General features: G+C 37.4%; 1 protein-coding gene across 1 annotated transcript in view; it reads right to left on the reverse strand.

The window, feature by feature from the left end:
• Nucleotides 1–22,034, reverse strand: part of cntnap5a (contactin associated protein family member 5a) — an 87,871-nt gene that overhangs the window by 63,172 nt on the left and 2,665 nt on the right. Inside the window, exons 2-3 of the mRNA XM_079881324.1 lie at nt 2,155–2,265; nt 753–946 (exon numbers count right to left, since the gene is read on the reverse strand). Coding sequence (XP_079737450.1) covers nt 753–946; nt 2,155–2,265 — 305 coding nt within the window. The remainder of the gene's footprint in view (nt 1–752; nt 947–2,154; nt 2,266–22,034) is intronic.

Here is a 22,034-nt window from a genome sequence, read left to right on the forward strand (position 1 = left end):
AACAAGACAATCATTTCCCTCTGGAGCAGCACAGGTGATGCATAATCAATTAAATCAGTAAATATTCAGCCTCAAAAAGAGATTGTCAAAAAGGATAATGACTTCATATACTTTTTTGAAATTGAATCCAAATAGGGTGATCAGAACCCAGACACAAAGCAAAATAGTCTTGTATAACCCTGAAGGGGTTTATTTTGCACTAAAGATTTGGTGAATGTACATTTCGCCACTTATTACTAACCAAATAAATAAATAAACTGACATGAAATAGTGAGTTGAGTTGAAATTGTTTGATTATGTGCAAAGAAAGAGACTGAGGAGTGATACGAAAAGCACTGAACTACCACATTGTAGGAAATTGCTTGTCAAGGACAATGGTGAAATATACAGTTCAGCGATCATTACCAAAAAAAAAAACTCAACTGCAGAATGCTGTGACTGACTAATCCCAATTTAGTATTCCAGAGCGCGGTGTAATAATTTTGTATAATGACCACTAAACTGTATAATCTTCCATTGCCCCAGACAGCTGATTTCCTATAGCTATGCTAGTTCAATATTACTCTGAGGTAATATTTCTTCCCACATAATATAGATAATTTAGACCAAAATCAATATCTCATTTGCATTTCTTCATTTATTAAGTGGCCAAGTGATAAGTGGGATAGCCTAATGCGCAGACAGCCAGTCAATTTCACAAAATAAGGCCCTTCAGGGTGATACGGTAAATTGGTACCAAAACACACACTTACCCCAACACTGTCCTCCAACATGTACTGTTTCCAGACACGTCCAGTGTCACTGTACAGGAGCATGTAGGCACTGACCCAGTCCGTGCTGCCGTGACGACCTTGTGTGGCCATTGCTGTAACCTCCATTCGGTCCTGAAGGTCAACCTGCAGCCAGGGCGACCTGTCCGTCGACTCTGGGCTCCAACCACCTCCTCCTAGAGAACCCCATAAGACCTCTGTCAATGTCTATTAAAATCTTATTCAACTTTGAGTGTCATATGGTGTCCTTGCTCAAAAGCAAGACATACAGGAAAGGAAACTGGTAAAGGTTTTCATTTAAGAAACTACATAAAATGATAAAAAACTGCTTTTCAGTTGGATTTGTATTCATGGGGTGAGCTGGTGTCAATCAGTAGACGTCTTCCACTCCAAAACAAGCCAAGAGCCTCAACCTCTTGACCTCACTTAACATGTACAGCATTCACTTTGAATCAGAGAAGGCTGTCGGCACATGTGTTCCATTTAAAGATGCATTTCTGCCTCTACAATCCTCCAGCTCAGAACTGTATGGAGAAATTGGTCTGACTTGGGCAGAGAGGTTCATTACTCAAGCACAGCGGACACCACAGGAGCAGATCAGAGCAGAATTTTAAACCGGGGACCTCTGACTTGAAAGAAGCAGCGTTTACACAGACCCCCTAGAGAGAGGAATCATTTAGTTTGTTACAGATGCATGCAGGTTGAGTTTGGTCACATCTATAAATAGCTCAGGACATGCAGAGATAGGGCGAAAGCAAAAGCTCAATAATGTATCAAACCTGCAACTTTCGGAAGTTGTAGTTTTTCTTTAATTTTTTGGGCATGAATTAATTGCACATGGATGCAGTAAATATTTAATAAGTGCTTTGCATCATTGCATCTTGTAAGGATTTTCTTCGCCTTATAATTTATTCATACGTTTTAAACAAAGATGATGATGATCTTAAAAATATAATGTAAAATATTTTAATTGCATAAAACATTGTATAATAATTGTATAAATATGAAGAATATTCTCACACAACATAAATACATTAACATGCACACATGTAAACAAAAATGTTTTTGAAAGAAATATCTTAAGATTACCAAGATTACCATCATTTGATTAGAAATAAAGTAAAAACAACCATATTGTGAAATAGTATTACAACATAAAATAACTGAATATAATTAAAAAATGTTATTAATTATAGTGATTATTAATCCAGTCTTCAGGGACACATTTTGAATGGGACGTTTGTATAATGAAGGGGTCATAAAAAAAAAAAAAAAAAAAAACATGACTCTAAGAAGTATTACATTTTCTAGGTGTCATTTATGTTGTCTCCTTAACTGACACAGATATGAATGAATTAACAAACAAACAAGAACTTAAACTTACCATCTCTTTTGTTTAGCTTGGCAAAATACGCAGCCCGACTGTCTGAGAAATGAGAAGAGCTCTGAAAGGAGGTTGCAGGCAGAAGAGATGCTAGAGTTCCATCACAGCTGTCTGGATAAAACAACAAATACAAAACAGACAAATATTAGCTAATGTGAAAATAAACCCTTCTACTCACATTTTCTTCAGGCGAATCCTTTACTGTTGAGATAATAATCTTCCGTCAGACCGGTGAGATGGATCTCTTCACTAATAAATCAGTAAAACAATCCTGATAGTGTGGAACTTCATGGCAAATTCATGGTTTTATATTGATCATATCACACCTAGTTGTACGCTAGTCTACATATTGAGAGTCAGAGTAACTGAGTGAACCTTTTTCTTAATAAGTTCAGACCTGTAGATTTGAGGCACAACCTGAAAAAATCAATGTACAGATCTCAGATGAAATTAAGTTGAGCAATTATTTGAATAAAATTAAACAAATAAGGTTAGGCATTGACATGGTCTTAAATATTGTATAATAGTTGTAATGAAAAAAATGGATAAGTGGTCAGAAGCTTAAAAATGAGATGGAGAGAAAACAGGTTTCTGGGTCAAGAAAGCAACTGCTGAAGGTTATCTCTATGGTAACAGCAAAATATACCTCCGTACTTTAGTGAAAGTGTCATAATTAGGGTTAAAACTCAGTAGGGGTCTTGACTTTACTGTTTGATAGAAAAGGGTAAGTGCTATATGTATCATGTAAAGTTCACAGACAAGACAATAAATCACCTATTTATACTATACTACTACTACTACAAAAAAAAAAAATCTAGCTTACAAAATTAAAAAAAAAAAGATATAGTACAAATCTTGCCTATAACCATGCTTTTGCAAGGACAATGAAAGTTGCCACTAGAGTGTCTGTCCTCACTGAGACCTCCAATGGCTTCAAGACACAAATACGTTAAAACCTACAATTAAACACCACACATTTTGAACTGTAAAGACAACTGCATGTTTTTAATAAATTACTGAAAATCAAAATTATTTTAATCAGCATATTGACAAACCCATCTCGAACCTTCTCCTGGGTGTCTGCTAAAGACGCTCAGCTTCTTTCACTATGGTTTTCATTACAGCTCCCAAATGATGTGAATTACTTCACATTGCAAGCAAAGGCCTTGAGGCAGGAAGAAAGATATGAAAGAGTAATATGTGATATGTGAATATAAGTGAAAGTCAAAGGCTTTGAAGGGCACTTAAATAAATTGATAGCTATAAACATAATGAAATTATAGTCACCAGTTGTAAGTTCTCAGGGTCAGATACTATACAGTATGAATAAGTACTTTAATCACAAAAAGCATCACAGACAAATGCTGCACGCTCCAGATAACCCCTCCTTTTAAATTTAGACGACATATGTTTAGCTATTAACCTCCTGCTAAGCGCTAACCACTTTTGACCTTCATACATATGTGAAGTCACCGCAGTGTCTGAATCTCTTCTCTGTATCATATTCTTATGTTCAAGCTCTCTTGACCTTTGCAGATTCCTAGTGAGACCAACAACAGCAGAAAACAAAATCTCTTTCCTGAAAGCTGTCATGAAACGTTATTCGTTTTGGAAATGAGAAGCTCTTATTTCAGAAGACCTTACAATCTCTCGTTCTGCATGTATTCCTAAGCAGTGATGGCATCAATTCACCAAAATCCAAGGTATGGCAGACTCTGAAGACGTCATCCAATCTCACTCCCTCGACGTGACAGTCCCACTTTCAAGTACTTCACACAACTTTTTCCAGCATTTCAAAGCTCAAAAGTCTGAATATTATTCAATTAAAATGTCAAAATAAAATACCAAAAACATTTGTTGTTCATCCTTCAAAGATTATCCTCATTTGTAAAAACTAAAAAGTGTCGCGATGAAATATTTTTTTATTTTAAAATTCTAAAAGTATTTTATTTATTCTAAGAAGATGTTAAATTATCACTATGGCCAGCAGCATAGTGACCACCAGCAATCACTATTATAAAAACTAAAAATCTATTTTTGTCATTTTTTTGTACAGAATTACGTAGGAAAAGTCACAAAGTCTAATGAAAAACAAAAACATTTCTTAAAATTGGAAATGAATTTAGACAGCGAGTAAAGAGCACTTCCTTTATAATCAATGAAGTTGTCTGTCAGTTCAGCACAAACTCATTGAGTGCGAAAACTTTTAATCAATTAATCTGTCAAAACTGCACAACAAATATTTTATTTACATCGCGTCTCCGCATTGTTTGTTATAACAAGAGGATTTGGGCACTTGCAGATCTTAGTAAACTTGCGCTAAACATAAATTCAGCATTTTGAACTATACTGATCGGATTCTCACTACCAGTAACTTAAACAACTTGTTCATTCATTTCAACAGAAATCCCTGTGATTGGCTACAATGTTCAACGCTAAAAAATATCATTATAAATAGACACATTGACAAACTCACATGACATAATAATAAATTAATAATAAATTTATTTTATAATGCGCCTTTCTCAAACTCAAAGCGCTACAGGATACAAAGCAAAATCAAACAATCAACATTGCATCAGAACAAGTGTATAAAAAATAAAAAAAAATAAAAATTTTTTTTATAAATTAAAAGCAGTAGTAAAAAGATGAGTCTTAAGAAGTTTCTTAAAACAATCCACAGAAGAAGCATTTCTGATAGGTGCAGGTAAAGTATTCCATAACTTTGGCGCAATACAGGAAAAGGCTCTTCCCCCCATAGTTTTTAATTTAAAACGAGGCTGCAACAAACAGAGAGAGACAGCAGAGCGGAGAGAACGAGCAGGAATGGATGGTGTAACCAAATCACAGATGTAATCCGGAGCCAACCCATGTACAGCTTTATAAGTTAAAATCAGAATTTTTAAATCAATACGTGACTGAACTGGAAGCCAATGCAATTGCTGGAGCACTGGTGTAATGTGATGGCATGAGGATGTGTGAGTCAAGACGCGTGCGGCCGAGTTCTGGATATATTGCAACCTCTTAATAGAGTTTGCTGGTAGACCCACAAAAAGAGAATTACAATAATCAAGTCTCGATGTGATAAAGGCATGGATAAGCCTCTCTGCATCAGGCCTAGAGAGAAACGGTCTGATACGTGCTATGTTCCTCAGGTGAAAAAAAGCCACCTTCGTTATATTTTTAAAATGTGAATTAAAAGTAAACTGGGCATCAAAGATCACACCCAGATTACGGACCTGGTCAGAAGGGGACAGCTGGGTATTGTCAACTGAGATTCTAAAATCCTTACATTTACCAACATTCACTGAAGTTCCAATTAATAAGACTTCCGTTTTGGAGCAGTTTAGTTTTAAAAAATTGAGTTTCATCCACCCTTTGATTTCCAGCAAACAATCAGACAGTATCGAAGAGGAAGAATTAAGATCAGGTTGAGAGCTGATATAAATCTGGGTGTCGTCTGCGTAACAGTGATAGCTTAGGCCATACTTCTGAATGATCTGCCCGAGAGGCAGCATATAGATACTGAATAAAACAGGACCCAAAACTGACCCCTGAGAGACACCCTGACACAAAGGAATAGTTTGAGACCTGTTAGAACCCAGGTAGACAAATTGGGAGCGATCTGAAAGGTAAGATCTGAACCAGTTCAAAACAGTTCCAGACAGACCAGTCCACTTTTGCAGTCTGTCCAATAATATACCGTGACATATGGTATCGAATGCAGCAGTAAGGTCTAGCATGACCAAAATGCCACAAGCCCCAAAGTCAGCTATAACGAGGAGATCATTCAGAACCCTGACAAGAGCAGTCTCTGTACTGTGTCCAGATCTAAACCCGGATTGAAATCTTTCTAAAAGGCTATTTGTACAGAGATGAATATGGAGTTGGCCAGCAACCACACGCTCTAGCACTTTTGCCAGAAAAGGTAAATTAGAGATCGGTCGATAATTTGACATAACGGTGATGTCACTCCCAGCTTTTTTAAGAACTGGTGTAATCACAGCCATTTTTAGCATAAACATCACAAAACGCATAAACATTACAAAATGTTCTACTTTGGATGTACCAATGAACATAACAGTCTCCATAAACATGAATATAACAACCAGATCGCTCTAATTTACTTACTTTTCTGTTTTATTAAACAATACAGATTAAATTGTACACATAGTAATATAACTCTGTTAATCCTGCAATAAAAACATCTTACTTGCATTGACGTGACCAGGCAGACAAGGTATGGCACTTGCCATACCCTGCCATATCCAGTTGACTCCCCTGTTTCTAAGATGCCGCATAAACATTACAAAATGTTCTACTTTGGATGTACCAATGAACATAACAGTCTCCATAAACTCCCTGGCATCTGAGCCACTGAAGACATAGTGGATGAATTGCATTTCTGAAGGAAATGTGCCAAAGAAGTTAGGTAAAGTCTTATATGTTTGTACACATACTTTTATGCCGGACTGCTTCGCAAACGAGGTCAGTTCAATGCTGAATTTGCACAAAAGTTGATTCTAATAAAAGATGGGTTGATACCAACTGTTCAATACCAACTGTTCGATACCAACTTCATCTCCAGAACAAGTAAGTAGTGCACTTAATTTTTTGTGTGAATGTTTCCAAATCATGTTTCTGAATGTGCTTGTTAGCATGCCGTAAGGCTAATGTGGCTAAAGATGATTATGTAAATTATAACCGTATTTAAACAAAATGATATCTGTCCAATCTCCCTGCAGTATATATTCTCTGGCTCTGAAGGAATCTTACTACAGTTCCCACATGAGCACCTGTACAAGTTAACTCCCCAACAACTACATAAATTCATCAACTAACCATTCAGAAACGCCCTGTTGCATTCTAAAAGTTACTTATTCTTGAGTCTCTAGTGTCCAACTCCGGTTTGAACGTATAAGGCTGAACACCTCTACTGACAATTTCTGGCATTTTGGCTGTGTGAGATTCTCCAGTTTTCAGAGTACCCAAAGCACGAGCTGTAAAGGCTCAGACTATTCCTGGAAAGGGGGCGGGGAGCAGCAGCTCATTTTCATTTAAAGGTACACACAAAACGGCGTGTTTTTGCTAATACCCAAATAGTGGCAAATTGGACATGCTATAATAAATATCTGTGGGGTATTTTGAGCTGAAACTTCACAGACACATTCTGGGGACATCAGAGACTTACATTACATCTTGTAAAAAGGGGCATAATAGGCCCCCGTTAATACTTAATGGTGCTTTTCCACTGCATGGTACAGCTCGGCTCGCTTTGGCTTCAGCCATTTATTTGTTCAAGTTGTGTGTGACGGTCATTGAAAGCAAGTCGTTTAAAAAAGTCGTGTGAACAAATGATACTGCGTGGCTGTTGCAAATCGCAAATCCAATGACGTTGGTAGTGACGATTCTCTCTGACCAATCAGTGATCTGCAGTGTTTACACGTCACATTTTAGTATCGGTACAGCACGCTTGGAACCTCAACTGAGGTGGTACTATTTAAGTGAATACCATGCAGTACCGTACCATTCAGTGGAAAAGCGCCAAAAAGTGAGCCGTACCAAACCGTACCATACAGTAGAAAAGCGTCATAAACCACTCTTAAGATCAGCAATTTGTAATTCATATAAATTGATACTATAATAAGATAAAAAAAAAATTAAAAGCGCTGTGACTGACACTGACTATACAACTTCAGTTTTCCCAGAACATACATTGACGTCACTAAATGGTGATGGCACAACTATAAGAGCATCACTCATAGGTATCTGCACAGCCCTACCTATATATACTGTAGGATTTGTGGGCAAACCAAACACAAATTAATCTTCCAGATGATTCGTTCAAGCATAATTTCACACAAAACTCAACCCCTCAGACCCCAAATCACCAATCCAGAACCATAAAATCCAGGCTTCAGCCAGTCTACGCCAACCAACGAAAACCCCCAGCTAAGAACTTTACAGCCATGCAAGCTTCAAAGAGATGAGCCCAGCTTAAGGAAGAACGTTGTCAACGTTAGATAGTTTTTATGTGTTGGAATAATCAATAAAGTCTTGTTTGTATTTTAAAAATAAGTGTTCTTGTGTTTTGTGCTTACGAATTTAATGTCTTAAACTGCTGATCTAAGTTACATTGCTAATAAAGAGTGCTTTCACTAGTTTGGATATTTATATCCACTGCAGAGCTGATTTACGGCCTGTTCAAATGAACGCTGGACGAGTCATTTGCTCGGCCGTATAAGTGATTCTTTCAAGATTTCCTATAAATGTATTAATAATTTCTTTTGAGCTAAACTGACCTGTCTGACCCTTACACTACGTTGAGACCAAATACTATTCAGTTGATCAGTGATAATCTCTCTCACCTTTGACGTTGTTGCTTCTTCCATTCCATCAATTTCTGATCCTGACTGCCCCCTTGCTTGTCTCTTCCGCTATCCTGATTATAAGTAGTTACATCTTCAGCTGGCCCCGATCTACCATCCGGGCCCTTGCGCAGAGAGGGGCCCTCCGTTTTTTTTTTGTGCTATATAAAAATAGTATACACATGGCTTGGCCTCGATCTTGACAATTATCCAATCAGAATAAAAAAAAAGTTGTTTACAAAAAATGAAGTATCGTGATTGTCTGTTTCATATGTCAGTTGGATGGCTGGACAGGTGATGATTGGAAGCAGGCCGCATGCACTGTGTAGATTGGCTAATGATAAAGGTGGGCGGGCATAGAGCAGGTTGTTTACATCGTACTGATTCAAGATCAGTTTTTTAAGAACGATTTAAGATTAAAAGAGTGGAATTCATTTGTAACAGATTCACGGTCAGATTGGGTTGTATCAGCGAGTGTGGGGAAATTAGCGGAAAGTTGGTGTTGGTGTCCAAAAAAATGGACAGCAACCAAAAGCCCAGCGGGGCTGCCAAGAGAAAAAAAAAAAAAAAGAAGGAAAAGGAAGAGAAAGAAGCGGCTGCTATGGAGGAGGATGTCAAGGAGGATAACCACCATTAGCTTGGAATAATCGCTGCCCTCTACCGGCTAAGCTCAGCCTCAGCTAACGGGAGCTAGCTTTAGCGAAGTTGTTGTGGAAAAAGACAGAGATGAGGCTGGTCATCATCAGCAAAAAGAACAAGGTAATGTTGTACATTGTACAATGTACATGTTGTACACACCTGGTGGGCCTTAGTATTGTGTGTGTGTGTGTGTGTGTGTGTGTGTGTGTGTGTGTGTGTGTGTGTGTGTGTGTGTGTGTGTGTGTGTGTGTGTGTGTGTGTGTGTGTTTGTGTGTGTGTGTGTGTGTGTGTGTGTGTGTGTGTGTGTGTGTGTGTGTGTGTGTGTGTGTGTGTGTTTGTGTGTGTGTGTGTGTGTGTGTGTGTGTGTGTGTGTGTGTGTGTGTGTGTGTGTGTGTGTGTGTGTGTGTGTGTGTGTGTGTGTGTTTGCGTGTGTGGAGTGGGTCTGGTCGTGCGAAGGTCAGCTGCCTGCACTTTGTTGGTTGTCACTATATTTTTTATCGCCTTCTTCTTTGGAGGGTGTGGTTGTCAGGTAGGGGAGGGGGGCCCATGAGCTTCAGTGCCCAGGGGCCCCTGGGGGTACTAATCCAGCCTTGATCTTCAGGATCGCTTTTGATCAGAAACACCATCAGCTTTATTCGTGAATATGGAAAATGAAAATATGCTTGCCTGTCTTTTTGACATTTTGGCGATATTAACTTATTTTTATTAGAATAAATCATTAGATATGCACTCTCTCCCAACTTTATGCTTTACTTGCTCGCAAAACAGTAAGAAGTGAGAAACAAATCAATGGTAGTAGTGATCACTGGGCACGTTTGTTGAAGTCCGAGTCCGAGCGCGTTTGTTTCCAGTGCCCAATAGCGTCTGGCTGCAGACTTCAGTCACCTGCGCTTCCTCTGCAAGTGACTTCACTAACTATAGGGTTATGGTAGGATTAGGATTTGGTTTAGGGTAGGATTAGGTGCATGTAATTATGCATAATTTACTGTTATTGCTATGGTAAGTTCATGCATGTAGTCTGAGAGTGCAAGTCTGAGAGTGCAAGTGCAAGTCTGCAGCCAGACCCAATTCTGCAGTAGAGTAGAGGACAATACAGGAGTAGAGGAGAATATACGAATATTGTTTGTTTGGATTTTTACACTTCAAAATGGACCATATTCATAAAAAGAATTTTGGTGTATGCACAATTTGCAACCCGGACATGGTACAGTATGTAACTGTATCTTATGGATAATTTCTCATAATATCAAGAGATTATGAAGATATTTGATGTTGAGTTTTCTTGCTGACTGAAACATAAAATAGATGGTGTCAAATAAAGTGTCGAGCAAAGTGAACAATATGAGTCTCAAATTAAAATTAGTGTATAATGTATATGTTTTCTATGAAGATAGACTTCAAAGAAGTTAGTGACAAAACGTCATGACATCCAGAAACATTCTCAAATAAAAAACATAAATATAAATAGCAACGTAAATAAAATATCACCAAAATGTATAATAGTCTATATATAAATAAATAATACTAAAATAACACTGGACCAATTAAGCTATTCTAAACTGTTTTTATAAGATTCATATAATTTGCATATAGTTAAACTATAAAGGTACCCTTTTGAAAAAGTAGCTACCTCTAACAGAAAGTACGGATATATGATATTATACAATCATATGCACAAGGCTAATTAGCCTTGGCATATTTAGATTTTGTCTATTCATCAATGCAAATTTACTGCAACTGCTGCTATGCAAATCTAATAGGATGTGGATACAAGTTATTATTATTGTATTTAATTAATAAAGTTATATTCATTAATTTTGTATTTATTATATGAATAATATACTTCTGCATTTGTATAATAAGGCTGTTCTATTTATTTATTTTTGCCCAAGCATGTATAAAGTTGTGAGGATTTGTGTAAATAATAATAGCAATAATTAATTCCCAAGTAAGGGAATGAAATGTAAAGTAATGTCCATAAAAGTCGAAACAGTCATCATGTTGATCCTCATTGATAGATGGCATGTAGTGCAAATTATTGAACAAATATGCACCTTTTGATGAAAGGAATAAAAACGTACAAGTTACAAGACATCATGTATAGTAAGCTAGGCTACTAAGTGCGATGACAAGAACCTTTTCGAGAAAGTCTATGGCGGCCCCGGCTCTCCCTGTGTGCTCGTTGAGCAGCGTTTAGGATTACTGTGCCTCCAGCGTGGAGTGGCAGATTATGAGTACAGCGATCTGAGTGTGTCAGCACTCACAGGCCGCTGATCCGGGATAAGGCAGGGGAACAGATCTGCCTGGACTCCAACTCTCTCCCCATTGTTCCACGTCTCCACGCCAGTGCACAGCAAGACACTCTAATCTGCCGTAGAGCAAGCGAGGACACAGTGAAAACTGTCCGCCAAGCGATTACAATAATCACTGCATTCCAGCCATCTGTGGGTCGAGAGTTGTGTTCATTTAGCGAATCCATTCGGTTTCAAATAGTGTCCACGACAGGCTAGAGGGAGCTGAACAATGTTTTCAGCTCGATGGAGAAAAAAAAGGGATTGAGTGCAGATGAGGTAAAATATCATTTCATTGCGGTAAAACCCCTCTGTGTGACCTGCTTGACTGCACTCATATCATGTATGTGAAACAGATGTCTGTAATACTGATTTAACAGCCAAATGAAGAGGATCAAGCTGTTTTCATACATCAGAGTGTCTTATTCGGCCATTATATATCAGCCGTAATACATCAGAACTCCTTAGGGATTATGCCGATGACACTGTCACAAGCTCTAATGGCACAATTCAAGCCCTTTATGATTTAACCTTTTCATTCTTTCTGACAACGATCTCTATTCCTCTGATTTCTATCAACACCATACAGTCTCATTAGCTGTGAGAAATGTAATTCATATTATACCACTACACTTTAGGCATTTGAAATCAGAATCAGAATATTAAATATTTTATTTTGATTGTTTTTATTTTAAAATTATGTTACAGTTCCATCACGAACGCCAGTCTAGGTAACACTGACGCGGCCTATTAATATTTAATGCACTTCATGTTGTTGAAAACAAAGAGTGGGATATATTTTCTTTCTCTTTTCTCTTCTCTTTGTTTTTTTTTTTTTGTTTGTTTTTTTTATATCAATATGGTACAAGAAAATCCTATTCAAATCTATGTGATGAACGAGTTGTCAAAGTAATCTAAAAAGTAACCCACTGAGCAAAGGTACGTACAAAAGACGTCTTTTCAACGTCTTTGTCACACATTGAAAAGACGTCCCTCGAAGAGCCAAAATATGTCAACAAAGTCCACATTTGAACTAGTTTTTAATATTGTACAAAGGTCAAATGGAAGTTAATATCGGACGTTCAGAAGACGTCATAAAAAGACGTAATAAAAACTTTCATTCTGGCTCTTCATGGACATCTTTTCAACATGTGACAAAGACATCGACTTTTGGACGTACCTTTGCTCAGTGGGAATCAAAAAGTAGTCAGAATACATTACCTAAAATTTGTAATCTAGATTACATTACAAACTAAAATTTTTGTCATGTAATTTGGAATCAGTAACTGACTACAATTTGTAAGTATTCTACCCAGTACTGTTTATTTGAAAATAAATATTTTGTCAAATTCTACAGTAAATGTCTTTACTGTCACTTTTGTTCAGTTTAATGTGTATTTGCTGAATAAAAGCATTAATTTGGGTTTTGAACAGTAGTGTAATTTATAAATTAATCAAAGCTGTATTTTTGCTGTTTTTTAAATCATAAAGGGACACCTTTCTAAATAAAACAAAATACCCCAACTTACACAGTCAAACTTTAAAGATAGTACAGTGAGTCAAATCAGTTGAATCATTTTTGTGTATCTGTTCATTTGAAAAAAACTCACAAACAAACTGGTTCAATAGATAGACTGAGAGGGGAGCACTACGCCGCAGCTTGGTGGAAGCTTTGTTTTTTTGTTGTTGCTGGAAATAGGCAGATTTCTCTAAGGTTTTGACTTCTAAATGCAAACAGACATGCGCATATAAAATAAAAAAAAAGAGAGCAACATCTGACAACAAAGGTGTTTACACAGCAATAAAGGTGTTTACGTGCAGACTGAAATCTGTGTAATGGGCAAAAATCTGTGTGCTGAACATGTTTCACTCCAAGAATTTTCCATATTACTCCAATTACACTCCACATGTGCACACCTTTAACAGCTTTCTGATGTTTTTTTCAGTGTCTCCATGTCTTGAATCCATGTGTGTTTGTGTGTTGACATTAAAACCAGAGAAAAACACATCGACTTCCAGTTTTTATGTAAACATTGTAAATTCATGTGTGAATTACACTCTCTGTAATTCAAATCAGTCCCTTTCAGCAAGTACTTGTGCTTAGATCTGGTCTTCATTTACATGTTAGCTGGTAATTCAGAGTCTCTCTTGAACTCTGCTCTCATTTCTCATCATTTCTCTTCTAATAACCACAGGATGACCATTTTCATTAAACTCAAGTGGCATTTGTTTTTGTTCTGCAATCAGTGTGTTTGTGTTAGCAAAGGATGCATTGTCAAAAACAGTCCCTTTGTGATAATATGTATTTAGTATCAATGTAATTGTATTATCCTGCTCTCAATGATAAGCATAAGATGCTTTCTCACTCCTACACTTGCTGGGAAATGAAAGCCCAGTAAATCTGATTCTATCCGCATCCGTCTAGAGCGAGCCATCCATCTTTAACATCATTGACTCCCACTGTCACAGACTGCAGCCCAAACAGATGCTGGCTGCATTAATTATATTTCACAATTGTCAGCAGATTAACGAGGACACTTGTGTTCGCCAGCATGTCATAAATTGCCTTGACTCTGTCAAACTGTAACAATCTTTTGACCTTTGTAAGCATTAAATGTAGCCAAAAGGTCAACACTCAATGGTAAGGCTTAAAACAATAAAGTGAGACAGTATTCAGTAAAAAAAATGACTAAATGCTTGTTTAGTTCTAGCGTACAACTGAGACTTACAGCAGGTGAGCTGATTAGAGAAAGGAAAAGCCATACTGACAGACTATCTGAGCTCAGTGTTTTTTCCCACAGTCTCAGCACTGAAACGCAGGTTAAACAAAAGATGTGTGTGTGTGTGTGTGTGTGTGTGTGTGTGTGTGTGTGTGTGTGTGTGTGTGTGTGTGTGTGTGTGTGTGTGTGTGTGTGTGCTGTATATATATATATATACAAACACACACATATATATATATATACAATATACACAATATATATATATTGCATCATACAAGTAAAAGAGCATCATTTCAGGAATATCTTTATGCACATTTTATATGCGCATTTATTATTAGCAGTGACCAGGGAAGGGACTGCATTGCTGGTGTCGGCAAAATAGCTTTAGTGTCACCAGTGAGGTGAATTGTGCAGCCACAGTGGCTTGGGAAATGTGGCCAAAACTTATATCTCATTGGTGTCACAGTTTGTGTTCGTTAGTTCAAATTTACAGTTTGTTTTTGATCTGTTCTGTTCATGTCTGCTTCTAGATTAGTTTTCACTGCATGTGTTCAGTTCATGTTTCCCTGTGTGTGTCTGTATTCATCTCACCTGTGTTTGGTTCAGTTCAGTTGTCAGTTCTACGTTGGTTTATGTTGGTTGTTCTGTTCCTCGTCCTGAGATTCTGTTTTGTGAAGTTGAGTTTATTTCTAAATAAAGACTTCTGCACTTAGATCCTGTTTTAATCTCTGCTGCAACCAACCCTGACAATTGGTCAGTCAGGTTTTTTTTTTTTTTAATTGGATGAAAACAGTCTTTCGGTTCTCTCTGTCTGGGAGTGAAAAGGCCTTGAGATGGCCTTATGTTTTGGCAACATTCATGCTGGTTTTGGCATGGCTACACAGGTTGAAATAGTCTACCTGCAAAAATAGCCAGCGTAACCAGCCTGTGCCAGTAACATACATTGTCTTATTCCAGTAACAGCTTGTGCAAGCTTGTGCCAGAAACAGAACAGCATTTCCCATCTAAAAAAAAAGTCCAAACTGTTTTTTCTTCCCTTTTTCTTTTCAGCAGTAGTGTGGGGACTGCCGTTAGTGGTGTGTGTGGTCTCTTTTTGAAAACGTGAGTTATGTCCTAAAGCAGTAGCTCTGCATGCACACCGACCCAGGGATTTGCTGGCCCAGCAGTAAGCATGAGAATACTGTTCCATAGACAAACCATATGAGAACTTGACCTTCCCATGCAGATTGGGCAGGAATACTTTTTTTGTGACAGACATGCATCATGAAGCCAAATAGGAACATTACTCAATGCCTTCATACGTTATTCTCTCCAATGACTTTAAGTAGAAATTGTAGCCAGGCCTATGAAACATTAACCCTTCTTTCAAAGTCAATGATAACTACTATCCATTTATGATCTGCAGATTTTTTTTCTATATCTCCTTTAATCATCCCTTTAATACACAGCTGCAAAAAAAATGCATTGCTTATTATGTGAAAAACCTTGATAGTGACAATACTGCTGCCTTCACTTAAAACAAAAGAGGCTCATGCTAATTCTGTGCATATTTGCCAGAAAACTATAGGGACCTTATTGCCAAGACAACTGCTAAACTGATCGAGAGAAGGTCACCCAGCAGGAAACCTAGCCAAGTTAATTTTTAACATCACCCAAGCTGTTGATGAGACTCAAGCTAGGATGTAAAACAGCATGTTACACCCTGAGTGCACCATTGCTCATAATTAAAGGCAGCCAGACAAGACCCAGTATTTTACACAAGAGGAACCCCTAAGTGCAATACAATATATTGCAAAAAGCTTTTTTAACATCTTTAGTGCAATTTTTCATCTAATGGTTTTCTGGAATATGCCCAGGAGCTTCATGCACTTTTTTTTTTTTTTTTTTTTCAGTGACAGTTCTGACACATCTTCCTAAAAGACATCAGAGTCTAGTAGTGTAATATTATAGTGTGCATGGGGGTTGGGTACAAATCCTGATATAATATAGTACATTTTTAGGTAACACATTAGTTTGGGGACCAATTCTCACTATTAGCTAGTAGGTGTTTATTGAGGCAAAAGCCATAGTTAATAGTGAATCTGTTCTCCTCAAACTAAAGTGTGACCAATTTTGATAACAAACTAAACCCGCCTGCCAGTGATCGCCCTGGATTTTCATCTATGGAAAACTTGATTCCCTTGATTTGAATGGGCATGACGACTGAATATGCCTGGCCTTAATGTGATAATCTCAGAACAATTCATTACTAAATGAAATGTCTTCAATTAGACTCTCACCTGCCCATATTTTTTTGTTATCGCTGAACACATTGCTAAACGAATTAAAGCATGATATTTTAGTAACGTGAATTGATTATGATGAATGTCTATTGTCATTTTCCCACTTTCCACGCCTGTGAGATAAGTTTCGTTTTGGCTACTCTGCCAGCTATCATTTTTCAACATTATTGGTCAGCATTTCCGCCTAATAGCTTTTGAACAGCTGTTATTCGGTGGCCTCTGCATGCATGGAGCTGTATGGGAGATTGGCATCACTCGGTCCCTAATTAGGCAGCCTGCACTTCCCCAAAACAAACATTGCTCTACAAAGAGATCCGACTTAATAATGCCAACAAATTGCGTTCTGTCTCCCAGCAAAAACATTTCTGCCTCACGTCTCTGTCTGTGCCAGAATAAAATCAAATGCCTCAGGTAGGTGTGTTGTGTTTGAAATCTAAAAGAGAAAAGATGATTAGAAATTATAACTTTGCTATAATGCAGAACATGATGAACTGGATGTTAAAAGATGTTTTTTTTTTTTAAACAGAGCTGATGGTTTTGGTATATGAGATTAAATGAGTATACTGACATGCTTCTATAGAAGCTCTGAAGAGAAATGAATGAATTGAGGAGGATTGCAACACAGGAAGATCAAGTAGCTCAAGGGTACATGGCAGAATGCAATCCGGTCTTCTATTATGAAGCACAGACCTTTTTTATGGCAAGATCAGCCTTTTCTCCAATAAACACTGAGCATGAAAACCTATAGGAATGAAAATAACAGCTAGAAGGCAACATCAAGCATCATAGCACAAGGAAGAAAATAAAGATACAGAGGAGCATGAGGAAAAGACATGAACCACCAGACCAGAGATCATGATTGTATATCTATGATATTTTGTAAGAATGATGGGTAGTAAAAATGTCCCCTTGGCACACAATACCAGATTGACCACATGTGGAAAAAGTAGTTAAAAGACATATTAAATTCAGTCAAAGGTTATTTAGACGGTGCCACACATTGGCTAAGTGACTTAAATCCTCTTCTGCTATTGATTCCTGTCTGAAATTGGGAGTCTTGACGTCACGCATTGCTAGATCATTGTTAACCTGTATGCTGGACAGAGTGAGGGAATGCCTAAGGTTACTGTCCTGTGAGCTTCTGGTGAATATCACATGTGTCCGCTTCCATCCCATCAGCCCAGATGGTGGGGCACATGCTTTGCCCCCAGCTGGCTCATGGAAATGTCACAAGATTGGCTAGCATTTAGTTCATTATGGGGGGCGGGGGAAATACAGGAGCAGTAAGTTTTACTTTTGCTGATGTTCTTTCTTTCAATCTCTGTGTTATATACCTTTATAGAACATGACAATGTTACCACATCACAGTTCTTCAGTGTGACATACTTTGGATTCTAAGAACGAAATAAGGTTTTAACAGGGAGAGGTAAAATAATTTGGAATGGGACACGATACGCTCCTCTTAAAAAAAAAAAAAAAGTTTCAAGGCATGTTTTGGTAATCTTAACACTGGGAAGAATGTTCTTTGATGTGGTGTTTCCCTTCGTGAAAATGTTTTTTTTAATAACTCTCATCAGGTTCTTTAGCTTTACAAATGGAGTCAAACAAGTCTTTTGAAAATCATTCCACTGGGCGTTTGGTGAGAGAGAGAGAGAGAGAGAGAGAGAGAGAGGGAGAGAGAGAGAGAGAGAGAGAGAGAGAGAGAGAGAGGCACTGAAGTGGCATATGCTAAATACTTTTGACATTGCGTAAGCATACTGTTTAAAACAACAGTATCTGACTCTCTTCAAACACCCACAATGAGTTACAACACACTTATTCGTACCACACTTCAATACAATCACTTAAACAATCACTTAAAAGTGAATAGAGTTATATACAAATAATTACATACTGTTTAAACATTTGGGGCCAGTAAGATTGTTTTAAAGAAAAAATGCTTCTATTCCGCAAGGATGCATTAAATTGATTAAAAGTTACAGTAAATACACTAATAATGTACAAAAAAAATATTGTATTGTCAATGTATCATGCCAAAAATATTGTATTATCGCTGTTTTCAGCATTGATAATAAGAAATGTTTCTTAAGCATCAAATTAGCATATTAGAATGATTTATGAAGGATCATGTGACACTGAAGACTGGAGAAATGATGCTGAAAATTCAGCTGTCATCACAGGAATAAAAAGCATTTTAAAATAAAGAGAAAAAAACAGAAAGCAGGTCATGGATTTGATTCTCAAAGAATGCATGAACTGAGAAAAAAAAAAATATAGTCCTTGAATGTAAGCCGATTTGGATAAATACATAAATGTAGCTGTATCACAATTAAACCCAATTTAAGTTTAAAGATAAAAACAGTACTTTTTAAAGCTGGTATCTCAAGGTATGTGATTGGGGGAAAAAATAGCCAAATGTTGGGGGGATTTTAAAATGTTTAGAGGAAAGCTTCAGGATTAACATTCAGATGGAGCCATTGTTAATGTTACATTTCTGTTCTATTATTCCTGTGAACATCTTAGTACTGCAAACACACCGAGGCACTGTAATCAAAAGGCAAATGAAACAGTATCTAACGTTACTCTGACAAGTTACATATTCATGTCTACATGTCTTATCTGCATGTGAATCATGTTTTAATTGGAGAGGGATACTGAATGCACTTGAAGGAAGGTTGATCGCATGCGTTATCGTGGCTGATATAATTCAACAACATTTACCGGAGTGCTGACTGTATGAAGATTTGAGATAGATTAACACCGGGAGCTCACTAGAGATAAATAATGGATGAAAGAATAGAGAACGCAAGATGTAAAGCATTGCAAACCACCATTTAATGTGCATTTCTCATCAATGATCTTCAAATAAATGAAACTAGACCAGCAACAGTGCCATCCTGCCAATAGCTCTCTGGATACTTTGGATTCTAGAACGAAATAAGGTTTTAACAGGGAGAGGTTAAATAATTTGCAATGGGACACGATACGCTCCTCTTAAAAAAAAAAAAGTTTCAAGGCCTGTTTTGGTAATCTTAACACTGGGAAGAATGTTCTGAGTGCAAAAGCCTATTTCATTTAGGACTGATTATTTTCCAGATTTTATCATCAAAAGATATCAGATGAAGGCAAACGAGATATAATGAGAGGCCACATTCATGTTCTAGCTCCTTGTTTGTGCTAATCTCAAACGGACAATTCAGACAATTTTCAAAACATCGCACTAAAAGAGTTTCTTTCGTATTAAAGTAGCTATTTCAAGCTTTACATTTAAGTAATATTTTGCACTGCATTGCGCCAGTTAATTCAGTTCAATTAAATTTACAGAACCAAACAGAAGAATAAAAATACAAAATAACATTTGAACCTCTTTTTCTATTATAGCTTGGATTTACATTTCTTTAAATATATTGATTAACTTTCCCAGAAGAAATTTTACACATGCCAATACTGTAAACATTTCAAGAGAAATATTTCGCCATACTCTAAAAAGAACAAGAGAACAGGCTCTGGTCGAACTCCAGGGAAACGATCCGTTATATATTTTTTGTGCATTTACACTGAGGGAAGAAAGTTATAGGAACAGCGTGATGGATTATCACACAGAGAACAAAAGGAAAGCCATATGTGTGCTAGTAACTGTAAATGATCTGTAATATCTGCAAGAGCAATTCATTCTTGTACCAAAAAGCCACAATGACTGAAAAGATTCATGATCCAAAAAAATGTTGTTCATCTAATCATAACAAATGAGTGATTCAGACAGCCTTTACAACGACTCTTATTTAACTGGCTGAATGATTAATATGTTGACCACAATCCTCCTAAGAGGTCACAGCCCCACTGGGTATAGCTATATCTCAGATCATAGATAGATTATAGATGCATGATCCACAGTAAGGCAGTCTACAACTATCCACTCTATGATGTAGGCACAGAAAAACTACTAAGCTACAATAATTGCAGACAGAGCACATGTGTGTCAATGTCAGCGTTTCAGGACAAGCACGGGTTAATTGAAAATGTATCTTTATAAGATTGCGAGCAGAATATATCTGCTGACTATCCACTAACCTGCAGTACCAAAAAAAAAAAATGTCATAACTAGTTTGTCAGCATCCGAAATTCAGCAAAATCTGTCTCATTCTGGTACGTGTATCTCCTTTTACAGATGTGAAGCAGGGGATGCAGTGATTTAGGCTGAATAAAGCCTTGATTAATCAATATTTTCATGCTCTGACGCCCACACAGCATAAATCAGCATGGAGAATGAAGTCAAGTTTACAATATGGACAACACTGTCAATGCTCTTTGCCGCCTCTACCCTTTCAAGGTGATTTATGTGCTATAATCTTAATGACATTCTCTCCATTGTCTCTTGTATGACTTTCCAAGATGAGTCAGTGCAATTTATTATCTTTTTACATAAGTTAAAACAGAAGCAAGTTAGCTGTGCATCAAAATTTCAAAGAAAATCTGAACAGGTCCTTTCTCATGTACGCTAACCCTAGTGCCAAACTATTATACAGGAAACGGGGAGGAAAATCCTCTAAAGTTTCCCTCCCCTACAAAGCCCACAGGGAATCTGGTCAGCTCCACAGGAGAGCTCCCTTTAAAAAGCCTCCCGCGTTTGACCTCATAAGAAAGTTGAAATAAACGACTCTATCATGCTAATGCCCGACAAGACTCTGCTCTCCCCCACTGAGAGGGGAGTTGTATTTAGAATGTTAAATCAATCCGCCTGCACCACAACAGCACTCTGACATGCGTTCAAGCTGAATAAATATCTGTGTCCTGTTTGGGTCAATGCACACATTTTGCTCTTCAAACTTGGAGTCAAACTTCAAAGAGAGAATTTAGACAACTTTTAGCTTCTGTCCGTTATAGATGGGTTGATTGACAACACTGCATGATTTATTCAGTCTTGTTCTAACAACAACAGCAAGCACTCTTAAAGTCGGAATTACATGAAAATGCAACTGTTTTCTAAATTTACTGTATGCCATTAATCTTAATTTATTCATGCATGATTTTTGATCAAAATGTCATAACTTGTTCTTCTGGTCAAACGACAGACTTCTCTCTGGTGACATATGTCGAACTTCTCCAATCACTGAGTCTTCTTGAATCCCAACCTTTTTTTTACAATCAGTGTTGCCAAGTCCGTGGTTTTCCCGCGGAATTGGGCTACTTTTAAGTTGTTGCCGTAGATAAAAAAAAATCTGCAGGTTGATTTCCACCTGTACTCTTTCAGTACTATTTAAGTACTAGTTCGGCGCTCCAACACCAAATTCAGTGGAGTATTTGGTCGCCCGATGGAGAAAATCGCATTGAGCTATTTTTGGGCTACTTTTGTTGCAGAGACCTGCCAACCATGCTTAAAATCGACTGCAAGCTCTCAGATCTGCCTCCATTGATTAGACTTGAATACAACCAGGTTGCCAGTTGTTTTTTGTTGTTGTTTTTCTTTAATTTTGATAATGCGTTTCATTGACGTTCTGATGTGCATCATAATGCAAAAAAAAAAACATCTGTCACTCCGCCCATTTCATCGCAACTTTAAAGAAATAGTATGGGTCTAAT

The sequence above is a fragment of the Squalius cephalus genome, assembly GCF_949319135.1.
Source record: "Squalius cephalus genome assembly, chromosome: 9".
Taxonomy (NCBI): Eukaryota; Metazoa; Chordata; class Actinopteri; order Cypriniformes; family Leuciscidae; genus Squalius; species Squalius cephalus.